The sequence below is a fragment of the Hyla sarda genome, chromosome 3, assembly GCF_029499605.1.
Source record: "Hyla sarda isolate aHylSar1 chromosome 3, aHylSar1.hap1, whole genome shotgun sequence".
Classification (NCBI taxonomy): domain Eukaryota; kingdom Metazoa; phylum Chordata; class Amphibia; order Anura; family Hylidae; genus Hyla; species Hyla sarda.
The window spans coordinates 443,253,476-443,266,826 of NC_079191.1; the positions used below are offsets into that span (position 1 = coordinate 443,253,476).

The 13,351-nt window shown below is 48.7% G+C and overlaps 1 protein-coding gene across 2 annotated transcripts in view; it reads right to left on the reverse strand.

Moving 5' to 3' along the window:
- The window catches only part of GLP1R (glucagon like peptide 1 receptor), a 587,398-nt gene that overhangs the window by 21,008 nt on the left and 553,039 nt on the right, over nt 1–13,351 (reverse strand). For both annotated transcript variants that reach the window (XM_056568649.1, XM_056568650.1), the window contains 2 exons: nt 8,062–8,131; nt 5,890–5,978 (listed from right to left, as the gene is read on the reverse strand). In XM_056568649.1, the coding sequence (XP_056424624.1) occupies nt 5,890–5,978; nt 8,062–8,131 (159 nt within the window). The remainder of the gene's footprint in view (nt 1–5,889; nt 5,979–8,061; nt 8,132–13,351) is intronic.

Genomic DNA, 13,351 nt, shown 5'->3' on the forward strand with positions numbered 1-13,351 from the left:
GTACACTCCTTCTTCTCGGAAATTCGAAGTGTCTTTGAGGAACCTGCCCGAGCCTCTTCTGCTGAGACTGCCCTGCTGAACCTGGTCCAGGGTAATTCTTCCGTTGGCGAGTACGCCATACAATTCCGTACTCTTGCTTCCGAATTATCCTGGAATAATGAGGCCCTCTGCGCGACCTTTAAAAAAGGCCTATCCAGCAACATTAAAGATGTTCTGGCCGCACGAGAAATTCCTGCTAACCTGCATGAACTCATTCATCTAGCCACTCGCATTGACATGCGTTTTTCCGAAAGGCGTCAGGAGCTCCGCCAGGATATGGACTTTGTTCGCACAAGGCGTTTTTTCTCCCCGGCTCCTCTCTCCTCTGGTCCTCTGCAATCCGTTCCTGTGCCTCCCGCCGTGGAGGCTATGCAAGTTGACCGGTCTCGCTTGACACCTCAAGAGAGGACACGACGCCGCATGGAGAATCTTTGCCTGTACTGTGCCGGTACCTAACACTTCCTGAAGGATTGTCCTATACGTCCTCCCCGCCTGGAAAGACGTACGCTGACTCCGCACAAAGGTGAGACAGTTCTTGATGTCAACTCTGCTTCTCCACGCCTTACTGTGCCTGTGCGGATATCTGCCTCTACCTTCTCCTTCTCTACCATGGCCTTCTTGGATTCCGGATCTGCAGAAAATTTTATTTTGGCCTCTCTCATCAACAGGTTCAACATCCCGGTGACCAGTCTCGCCAGACCCCTCTACATCAATTGCGTTAACAATGAAAGATTGGACTGTACCATACGTTACCGCACGGAGCCCCTCCTAATGTGCATCGGACCTCATCACGAAAAAATTGAGTTTTTGGTCCTCTCCAATTGCACTTCCGAAATTCTCCTTGGACTACCGTGGCTTCAACGCCATTCCCCAACCCTTGATTGGTCCACAGGAGAGATCAAGAGCTGGGGTACTTCTTGTTTCAAGGACTGTCTTAAACCGGTTCCCAGTACTCCCTGCCGTGACCCTGTGGTTCCCCCTGTAACCGGTCTCCCTAAGGCTTATATGGACTATGCTGACGTATTTTGCAAAAAACAAGCTGAGACTTTACCTCCTCACAGGCCTTATGACTGTCCTATTGACCTCCTCCCGGGCACTACTCCACCCCGGGGCAGAATTTATCCTCTCTCTGCCCCAGAGACTCTTGCTATGTCTGAATACATCCAGGAAAATTTAAAAAAGGGGTTTATCCGCAAATCCTCCTCTCCTGCCGGAGCTGGATTTTTCTTTGTGTCCAAAAAAGATGGCTCCCTACGTCCTTGCATTGATTACCGCGGACTTAATAAAATCACGGTAAAGAACCGCTACCCCCTACCTCTTATCTCAGAACTCTTTGATCGCCTTCAAGGTGCCCACATCTTTACCAAACTGGACTTAAGAGGTGCTTATAATCTCATCCGCATCAGGGAGGGGGACGAATGGAAAACTGCATTTAACACTAGAGATGGACACTTTGAGTATCTGGTCATGCCCTTTGGCCTGTGCAACGCCCCTGCCGTCTTCCAAGACTTTGTTAATGAAATTTTTCGTGATCTCTTATATTCCTGTGTTGTTGTGTATCTGGACGATATTCTGATTTTTTCTGCCAACTTAGAGGAACACCGCCAGCATGTCCGCATGGTTCTTCAGAGACTTCGAGACAATCAACTTTATGCCAAAATGGAGAAATGTCTGTTTGAATGTCAATCTCTTCCTTTCCTAGGATACTTGGTCTCTGGCCAGGGACTACAAATGGATCCAGACAAACTCTCTGCCGTCTTAGATTGGCCACGCCCCTCCGGACTCCGTGCTATCCAACGTTTTTTGGGGTTCGCCAATTATTACAGACAATTTATTCCTCATTTTTCCACTATTGTGGCTCCTATCGTGGCTTTAACCAAGAAGAATGCCAATCCTAAGTCCTGGTCTCCTCAAGCGGAAGACGCATTTAAACGGCTCAAGTCTGCCTTTTCTTCTGCTCCCGTGCTCTCCAGACCTGACCCATCTAAACCCTTCCTATTGGAGGTTGATGCCTCCTCAGTGGGAGCTGGAGCGGTCCTTCTACAAAAAAATTCTTCCGGGCATGCTGTTACTTGTGGTTTTTTTTCTAGGACCTTCTCTCCGGCGGAGAGGAACTACTCCATCGGGGATCGAGAACTACTGGCCATTAAATTGGCACTTGAGGAATGGAGGCATCTGCTGGAGGGATCAAAATTTCCAGTTATCATTTACACCGACCACAAGAATCTCTCCTATCTCCAGTCTGCCCAACGGCTGAATCCTCGCCAGGCCAGGTGGTCTTTGTTCTTTGCCCGTTTTAACTTTGAAATTCATTTTCGCCCTGCCGACAAGAACATTAGGGCCGATGCTCTCTCTCGTTCCTCGGATGCTTCGGAAGTAGAGGTCTCTCCGCAACACATCATTCCTCCTGACTGTCTGATCTCCACTTCTCCAGTCTCCATCAGGCAAACTCCTCCAGGGAAGACCTTCGTTTCTCCACGCCAACGTCTCGGGATTCTCAAATGGGGTCACTCCTCCCACCTCGCTGGCCATGCGGGCATCAAAAAGTCTTTGCAACTCATCTCTCGCTTCTATTGGTGGCCGACTCTGGAGACGGATGTTGTTGATTTTGTGCGGGCCTGTACTGTCTGTGCCCGGGATAAGACTCCTCGCCAGAAGCCTGCTGGTCTCCTTCATCCTCTGCCTGTCCCCGAACAGCCTTGGTCTCTGATTGGTATGGACTTTATTACAGACTTACCCCCATCCCGTGGCAACACTGTTGTTTGGGTGGTCGTTGATCGATTTTCCAAGATGGCACATTTTATTCCTCTTCCTGGTCTTCCTTCAGCGCCTCAGTTGGCAAAACAATTTTTTGTACACATTTTTCGTCTTCACGGTTTGCCCACGCAGATCGTCTCGGATAGAGGCGTCCAATTCGTGTCAAAATTCTGGAGGGCTCTCTGTAAACAACTCAAGATTAAATTAAACTTCTCTTCTGCTTATCATCCTCAATCCAATGGGCAAGTAGAAAGAATTAACCAGGTCCTGGGTGACTATTTACGGCATTTTGTTTCCTCCCGCCAGGATGACTGGGCAGATCTTCTACCATGGGCCGAATTCTCGTACAACTTCAGAGTCTCTGAATCTTCTTCTAAATCCCCATTTTTCGTGGTGTACGGCCGTCACCCTCTTCCCCCCCTCCCTACTCCCTTGCCCTCTGGTTTGCCCGCTGTGGATGAAGTGACTCGTGATCTTTCCACCATATGGAAAGAGACCCAAAATTCTCTTTTACAGGCTTCATCTCGCATGAAAAAGTTTGCCGATAAGAAAAGAAGAGCTCCCCCCATTTTTTCTCCCGGAGACAAGGTATGGCTCTCCGCTAAATATGTCCGCTTCCGTGTCCCCAGCTACAAACTGGGACCACGCTATCTTGGTCCTTTCAAAATCTTGTGCCAAATTAATCCTGTCTCTTACAAACTTCTTCTTCCTCCTTCTCTTCGTATTCCTAATGCCTTTCATGTCTCTCTTCTTAAACCACTCATCATCAACCGTTTCTCTCCCAAACTTGTTTCTCCCACTCCTGTTTCCGGTTCCTCTGACATCTTCTCCGTAAAGGAGATACTGGCCTCCAAGACGGTCAGAGGGAAAAAAATTTTTTTGGTCGATTGGGAGGGCTGTGGTCCTGAAGAGAGATCCTGGGAACCTGAGGACAACATCCTAGACAAAAGTCTGGTCCTCAGGTTCTCAGGCTCAAAGAAGAGGGGGAGACCCAAGGGGGGGGGGTACTGTTACGCCGAGCGCTCCGGGTCCCCGCTCCTCCCCGGAGCGCTCGCCACATCCTCGCTACTGCAGCGCCCCGGTCAGATCCACTGACCGGGTGCGCTGCGATACCGCCTCCAGCCGGGATGCGATTCGCGATGCGGGTGGCGCCCGCTCGCGATGCGCACCCCGGCTCCCGTACCTGACTCGCTCTCCGTCGGTCCTGTCCCGGCGCGCGCGGCCCCGCTCCCTAGGGCGCGCGCGCGCCGGGTCTCTGCGATTTAAAGGGCCACTGCGCCACTGATTGGCGCAGTTGTTCTAATTAGTGTGTTCACCTGTGCACTCCCCATGTATACCTCACTTCCCCTGCACTCCCTCGCCGGATCTTGTTGCCATTGTGCCAGTGAAAGCGTTTCCTTGTGTGTTCCTAGCCTGTGTTCCAGACCTCCTGCCGTTGCCCCTGACTACGATCCTTGCTGCCTGCCCCGACCTTCTGCTACGTCCGACCTTGCTTCTGTCTACTCCCTTGTACCGCGCCTATCTTCAGCAGTCAGAGAGGTTGAGCCGTTGCTAGTGGATATGACCTGGTTACTACCGCCGCTGCAAGACCATCCCGCTTTGCGGCGGGCTCTGGTGAATACCAGTAGTAACTTAGAACCGGTCCACTAGCACGGTCCACGCCAATCCCTCTCTGGCACAGAGGATCCACCTCCTGCCAGCTGAATCGTGACACGTGTTTCAGCTGTATAAGCATTAGTCATAGATACGACTGAAAAAGGCTCATACAGCCGAAACCTGTCAGGTCTTACACTGTATTTTCCACTACATACATATTATCTATTATACAAGACTTGGCTGTGGAACTAATAAAATAACTGATAGTCTCCAGGCTCCTCCTCCTTATTAAGGCTCCTCCCCTGCAGCTGCCACAGTTATTGATCAATGGTCTTTTCTCACTGGAGGTTAAGTTGCTTCTAAAAGAATAGAATACACAGCAATCTGGATTTTGCTTGCAAGTATACTTTTATATTAAAGCATAAAACTGATAGTGTAAGACCTGACAGGTTTTGCCTTCGTATAAGCCTTCTTCAGTGATATCTATAACTAAGCCTTATACAGCTGTAATGTGTCAGTTCATATCCTGTATTTTTATGATCATCAGTTTTGTTCTTCAATGAAAAAGAATACATGCATGCAAATTACGGATTGTCCAGTGTTGTATTCTTTTACAAGCAACTAAACCACCAGTGAGAAAAAAACAATGATTATTTAGCATCAGGGGAGGAGTCTCAATGAGGAGGAGGAGCCTGGAGATCAACAGTTATATTATTAGTATCACAGCAAAGTCTTTTATAATAGATAACATGTATGTAGTGGAAAATACAGTATAGACCTGACAGGTTTCAGCTTTATAAAGCCTTGTTCAGTGGTATCTATAACTAAGGCTGAAAAAAGTCAGATCTTATTGTGTATTTTCCTGTGAATATTATCACTTTTATGCTTAAATATAGAAGAATACCTGCATGCAAAATCCAGAGTATCCTTTTAAAAAGCGACTAAACCTCCAGAGTGAAAAGACCATTAATCATTAAACTTTGTCAACATTAGGGGAGGAGCCTCAATGAGGAGGAGGAGCCTGGAGACCATCAGTAACATTATTAGTATCACAGTTAAGTCTTTTATAATAGATTACATAAAAATAAAGTATAAGACCTGACAAATTTTGTCTGTATAAGCCTTATTCAGTGATATCTATGACTAAGGCTCATACAGCTGAAACACGTCAGATTTTATCCTGTATTTTCCTGTGATGATCATCAGTTTTATGCTACAATAAAAAAGTATACTTGCATGCTAAATCTGGAGTGCTATGTGTTCTAGTCTTTTAAAAGAAACTAAACCTCCAGTGAGAAAAGACCATTGATCATTAAGCATCAGGGGAGGAGCCTCAATGAGGAGGAGGAGCCTGGAGACCATCAGTAATATTATTGGTAGCACAGCCAAGTCTTCTATAACAGATAACATGTATGTAGTGGACATGATGCATATGGCGGCACTCCACCTCATTTACAGCTGCTGATCACATATAATGGCGCCCCCCAGTGGACCCACCTGCACTTGGTGTCTGTTCTGCACATCAGATTCGCCTGCAGCTTTGAGATGATGATACAGATGACTCGGATGAAGATGACGAAGTTCACCTGTGAATAGAGAAACATGGAAAATTCCCATAATGAATCAAAGCCTGACGCCAAATGAGCCAGAGATCAATTTATTGCCTCTATCCCATCTATTCCTGGGAAAGCTGAGTGATAACCAATATGGCTGACACGGCAGATCTCGTGTTTTCGGGTTTTGACTTTCCTACAGCTATGAATAGTAAATGCACTGATGGATCTTGTACTGGATGAGATCGATTCCCTGAACCATTCACTCAGAAGACTGTTCTTCACCTGGTTGAGGAATTACACTGCCCAAAAATAAAGATGACACGAAGATAACACGTCCTAGATCTGAATGAATGAACTAATCATATGAAATACTTTCCTCTTTACATAGCTGAATGCGCTGACAACAAAATCACACAAAAATTATCAATGGAAATCAAATGCATCAACCCATGGAGGTCTGGATATGGGGTCACACTCAAAATCACAGTGGAAAACCCCACTACAGGCCGATCCAACTTTATGTAATGTCCTTAATACAAGTCCCAATGACGCTCAGTAGTGTGTGTGGCCTCCACGTGCCCGTATGACCTCCCTACAACGCCTGGGCATGCTCCTGATGAGGTGGAGGATGGTCTCCTGAGGGATGTCCTCCCAGACCTGGACTAAAGCATCTGCCAACTCCTGGACAGTCTGTGGTGGATGGAGCGAGACGTCCCAGATGTGCTCAATCGGATTCAGGGGAACGGGCGGCCAGTCCATAGCATCAATGCCTTCCTCTTGTAGGAACTGCTGACACACTCCAGCCACATGAGGTCTAGCATTGTCTTGTATTAGGAGGAACCCAGGGCCAACCGCACCAGCATATGGTCTCACAAGGGGTCTGAGGATCTCATCTCGGTGCCTAATGGCAGTCAGGCTACCTCTGGCAAGCACATGGAGGGCTGTGCGGCCCCCAAAGAAATGCCACCCCACACCATTACTGACCCACCACCAAACCGGTCATGCTGGAGGATGTTGCAGGCAGCAGAACGTTCTCCACGGCGTCTCCAGACTCTGTCACGTCTGTCACATGTGCTCAGTGTGAACCTGCTTTCATCTGTGAAGAGCACAGGGAACCAGTGGTCAATTTGCCAATCTTGGTGTTCTCTGGCAAATGCCAAATGTCCTGCATGGTGTTGGGCTGTAAGCACAACCCCCACCTGTGGACATTGAGCCCCCATAACACCCTCATGGAGTCTGTTTCTGACCGTTTGAGTGGACACATGCACATTTGTGTCCTGCTGGAGGTCATTTTGCAGGGCTCTGGCAGTGCTCCTCCTGCTCCTCCTTGCACAAAGGCGGAGGTAGCGGTCCTGCTGCTGGGTTGTTGCCCTCCTACGGCCTCCTCCATGTCTCCTGATGTACTGGACTGTCTCCTGGTAGCGCCTCCATGCTCTGGACACTACGCTGACAGACACAGCGAACCTTCTTGCCACAGCTCGCATTGATGTGCCATTCTGGATGAGCTGCACTACCTGAGCCACTTGTGTGGGTTGTAGACTCAGTCTCATGCTACCACTATAGTGAAAGCACCGCCAGCATTCAAAAGTGACCAAAACATCATCCAGGAAGCATAGGAACTGAGAAGTGGTCTGTGGTCACCACCTGCAGAACCCCTCCTTTATTGGGGGTGTCTTGCTAATTGCCTATAATTTCCACGTGTTGTCTGTTCCATGTGAAATTGATTGTCATTCAGTGTTCTTCCTGAGTGGACAGTGGGATCTCACACAAGTGTCAGTGACTTGGAGTTACATTGTGTTGTTTAGTGTTACCTTTATGTTTTTGAGCAGTGTATAACTCCCAGCACGTCCAGGGAGCCGCAGGTTGCAGACTATTTCTTTTTTTTTTCTTTATTGCAATGCCATTCAGGACTCAGGCAATAATGGGTGACAACAAATGTCTGGGCGGCAATGGCGGCAATGACGGCCATATTGGTTTTCACACTGCTTTCCCAGAATCAGATAAAACAAATAAAACTGAATAGAAATTGTCAGAAGAGGGCGCTAGCAGGGCCACAATGCGGGATCAGAGTGCCACCTTATAATGGGCCCTGATGGTGTCCATGACAACTCACCCCGATGGCGATGAGGATCGGCAGGCGGATGATGAGCCAGTAGTTCATGTTATAATTTCGTGTCCAGCAACTACAGGGAAGACACAAATAATTTATTACTCCGAGTTAAAAACCCAAATTCAGACAAATGTCCCGTTTACTGGATGATTTAGTGAGAGACGAACGCGTTTCGGTCAGATACTGGCAGCTTCACACTGCGGAGTCAATCCATCTACAGTGATTTGTTCGCTGTCCGTCCCTGCCAGTCACTTCCCTCCCCCCAATCTCCAATGTGATTGATAGGACCGACGCGTTTTATGGCTCTTCATGAAATGCACCAGTTCTGTTGTTCCAATCCTCATTAACTCTTTGTGTACTGTGATTGTCATTACACTGTTCCTGACAGCGACTACACGAGGAGATGAGGCTGGAATAAACCTGCGGCACAACAGCTGCTGCCAAGTACGTTCATTGTGATTCTGATTGATAGACCTAATGCGTTTTTATAGTTTCTTGTTCCAGTTCTGCTGTTCCGTTCCTCATTAACCCTTTGTGTACTGTGAGAATTATAACCCTACTCCTGGGACTACATGGGAGATGAACCTGTGGCACAACAGGTGCTGCCCAGTACGTTCACCATGATTCTGTCCTCCCCCCAGGAGGTGGCAGCAGATGCTTCACTTTACGGGACCTTTAACAAACTGGTTTAACGATAAAAAGAGCAAAAAGAATGAATCTGACTACGAAACTAACTCATCCATCCCAAGCATGACCACTAGAGGGGGACTCCAAACCTCTGCTGCCCCCCCCCCCCCCCCCATCAGCATCAGAAGCTGGGAGGAGCTTGATGAGATTGAGAATAGAAAAGGCTCTGATTGGTTTTTAGAATAAAAAACATAATTCCTTAATAAACCCATAATCATCACACATTGGACGGTCTGTGACTAAAGTCTAGTGGAAGGAAGAAGGATGAGACAGGATGGAAGAAAAGGAGGAAGGATGGAAGAAAAGGAGGAAGGAAGGAAAAGAAAAGGAGGAAGAAAGAAAAGGATGAAGGAAAAAAAGATGGAAAGGATGGACGTGAACGGAAAAAGGAAAAAGAGGACAGGAGGAAGAATCCAATGTAGGAATGGAAGGAAGGAAGGAAGGAAGAATAGAAGGAATGGAAGGAAAAGGAAGGAGAGAGGTAGGAAGGGAAGAATGAAGAATGTATGGAAGGAAGCAAGGAAGGAAGAAAGAAAGAAAAAAGGTAGGAAGGAAAGGAGGAAGAACAGAAGGAAAGGGGGAAGAATGGAAGGAAAGGAGGTAGGAAGGAAGGAAAGAGGAAAGAAGAAAGGAAGGAGAGGAGGAAAAAGGAAGGAAGAATGGATGAAGGAAGGAGAGAGGTAGGAAGGGAAGGAGGAAGAAAGGAAGGAAGGGAAAGGAAAAAGAAAGAAAAAGATGAAGGAAAAAGATGGAAAGGATGGATTTGAAAGGACAAATGAAAGGGAACGGAGGAAGAATGGTAGGTAGAGAAGGAAGGATCCAAGGTAGGGAAGGAAGAAAAGAAGGAAGTAAGGAAAGGAAGGAGAGAGGTAGTAAGGGAAGGATGAAGAAAGTATGGAAGGAAGAAAGAAAGAAAAAAAAAGGAAGGAGGAAGAACGGAAGGAAAGGAGGTAGAAAGGAAAGGAGAAAGGAAGTAAATAGGAAAGAAGGAAGGAAGGAAGGAAGGAAGGAAAGGAAGAAAAAAGGAAGGAAGAACAGATGAAGGAAGTAAAGGGGTAGGAAGGGAAGGAGAAAGAAACTACGGAAGGAAGGCAAGAGGAAAGAAGAAAGGAAGGAAAGGAAGAATGGAGGAAGGAAGGAGAGATGTAGGAATAAGGGAGAAGGAAAGGGTGGAAGGAAGGAAGAAAGGGAAAGCAGGAAGAAAGAAAAATATGTAGGATAAATATGGAATGGATGTGAAATAACAAATGAAAGGGAAATGAGGAAGAATTGTAGAGAAAGAAGGAAGGATCCAAGGTAGGAAAGGAAGAAAGAAAAGGAGGAAGCAAGAAAGGAGGAGAAAGAAGGGACAAAAGAAGGAAGTAAAGTAGGAAGGGATGAAAGAGAGGGGGGGGAAAGGGTATAGACAGCAGGAAGGAAGGAAGAGAAAAAGAAAAGAAAAAAAGAGAGGAAGGAAATAGAAAATTAGGAAGAAAGGGAAAAATACAGAAGAAAAGGAAGGAGAAATAGGAGCAAAGGAGGAAAAACTTTAACAGAACTGATAAATTATAGAGTTAACTCAAGATCCGTCCTCACCATAATCTCCATGGGAGGAGATTCGGCAAAACCTGTGCAGAGGAAAAGCAGACCAGCTGCCCATAGCAACCAATCAGATCGCTGCTTTCATTTTGGTCTGATTGGTTGCTATTGGCTATTGCACAGGTTTTGATGAATAAAGGGCGGGAGGTGCAGCTCTGGAGGTGACCGGTGTACGAGGTAAGATGTCACCAATGAATGTGATCAGATGATGAGGAGTGATCTCTGCGCTGTTAGTATCGGGGGAGGCACAGGAGAAATATGGCGCAGGATTTGCCTCTGTATGTTTTTAGTCATTTGTAATTTCCTCTGTCAGTATAAAGTATTCCGGATGGCGCCGTCTCCCATGACTGACACCTGCGGCTGAGAAGACATATTGGGAGCAATGAAGCTGATCGTGTTATGTCGCCAAATTGGACCTAGTACCAGGGGTACTGAGTAGATTATTGCTATACCTTTCACCGCTTATCACCCACAACCACATCCTGTTCTCCTAGAGACTGGGCCTGACATGTGATAAGCGGCGACATAACACTTCTACTGGGAATGGGGGCACAGCGGATCCTCAACTACTACTGAGAATGGGGGCACAGCGGATCCTCAACTACTACTGAGAATGGGGGCACAGCGGATCCTCAACTACTACTGGGAATGGGGGCCCAGCGGATCCTCAATTACTACTGGGAATGGGGGCACAGCGGATCCTCAACTACTGCTGGGAATGGGGGCACAGTGGATCCTCAACTAATACTGAGAATGGGGGCACAGCGGATCCTCAACTACTACTGAGAATGGGGGCACAGCGGATCCTCAACTACTACTGAGAATGGGGGCACAGCGGATCCTCAACTACTACTGGGAATGGGGGCCCAGCGGATCCTCAACTACTACTGGGAATGGGGGCACAGCGGATCCTCAACTACTACTGAGAATGGGGGCACAGCGGATCCTCAACTACTACTGAGAATGGGGGCACAGCGGATCCTCAACTACTACTGGGAATGGGGGCCCAGCGGATCCTCAAATACTACTGGGAATGGGGGCACAGCGGATCCTCAACTACTGCTGGGAATGGGGGCACAGTGGATCCTCAACTACTACTGAGAATGGGGGCACAGCGGATCCTCAACTACTACTGGGAATGGGGGCCCAGCGGATCCTCAATTACTACTGGGAATGGGGGCACAGCGGATCCTCAACTACTACTGGGAATGGGGGCACAGCGGATCCTCAACTACTACTGGGAATGGGGCACAGCGGATCCTCAACTACTACTGGGAATGGGGGCACAGCTGATCCTCAACTACTACTGGGAATGGGGGCACAGCGGATCCTCAACTACTACTGGGAATGGGGGCACAGCGGATCCTCAACTACTACTGGGAATGGGGGGCACAGCAGATCCTCAACTACTACTGGGAATGGGGGCACAGCAGATCATCAACTACTACTGGGAATGGGGGGCACAGCGGATCCTCAACTACTACTGGGAATGGGGGGAGCACAGCGGATCCTCAACTACTACTGGGAATGGGGGCACAGCGGATCCTCAACTACTACTGGGAATGGGGGGAGCACAGCGGATCCTCAATTACTACTGGGAATGGGGGCACAGCGGATCCTCAATTACTACTGGGAATGGGGGCACAGTGGATCCTCAGTTACTACTGGGAATGGGGGCACAGCGGATCCTCAACTACTACTGGGAATGGGGGGAGCACAGCAGATCCTATATTACTACTGGGAATGGGGGCACAGTGGATCCTCAACTACTACTGGGAATGGGGGCCCAGCGGATCCTCAATTACTACTGGGAATGGGGGCACAGCTGATCCTCAACTACTACTGGGAATGGGGGCACAGCGGATCCTCAACTACTACTGGGAATGGGGGCACAGCTGATCCTCAACTACTACTGGGAATGGGGGCACAGCGGATCCTCAACTACTACTGGGAATGGGGGCACAGCGGATCCTCAACTACTACTGGGAATGGGGGCACAGCAGATCCTCAACTACTACTGGGAATGGGGGGAGCACAGCGGATCCTCAACTACTACTGGGAATGGGGGGCACAGCGGATCCTCAACTACTACTGGGAATGGGGGGAGCACAGCGGATCCTCAACTACTACTGGGAATGGGGGCACAGTGGATCCTCAATTACTACTGGGAATGGGGGGAGCACAGCGGATCCTCAACTACTACTGGGAATGGGGGGAGCACAGCGGATCCTCAATTACTACTGGGAAAGGGGGCACAGCGGATCCTCAATTACTACTGGGAATGGGGGCCCAGCGGATCCTCAATTTCTACTGGGAATGGGGGCACAGCTGATCCTCAACTACTACTGGGAATGGGGGCACAGCGGATCCTCAACTACTACTGGGAATGGGGGCACAGCTGATCCTCAACTACTACTGGGAATGGGGGCACAGCGGATCCTCAACTACTACTGGGAATGGGGGCACAGCGGATCCTCAACTACTACTGGGAATGGGGGCACAGCAGATCCTCAACTACTACTGGGAATGGGGGGCACAGCGGATCCTCAACTACTACTGGGAATGGGGGGAGCACAGCGGATCCTCAACTACTACTGGGAATGGGGGCACAGTGGATCCTCAATTACTACTGGGAATGGGGGGAGCACAGCGGATCCTCAACTACTACTGGGAATGGGGGGAGCACAGCGGATCCTCAATTACTACTGGGAATGGGGGCACAGTGGATCCTCAATTACTACTGGGAATGGGGGGAGCACAGCAGATCCTCAATTACTACTGGGAATGGGGGGCACAGCGGATCCTCAATTACTAATGGGAATGGGGGCACAGCGGATCCTCAACTACTACTGGGAATGGGGGGCACAGCGGATCCTCAACTAATACTGGGAATGGGGGGCACAGCGGATCCTCAAATACTACTGGGAATGGGGGCACAGCTGATCCCAACTACTACTGGGAATGGGAGCACAGCGGATCCTCAACTACTGCTGGGAAAGGGGGCACAGTGGATGCTCAGCTACTGCAG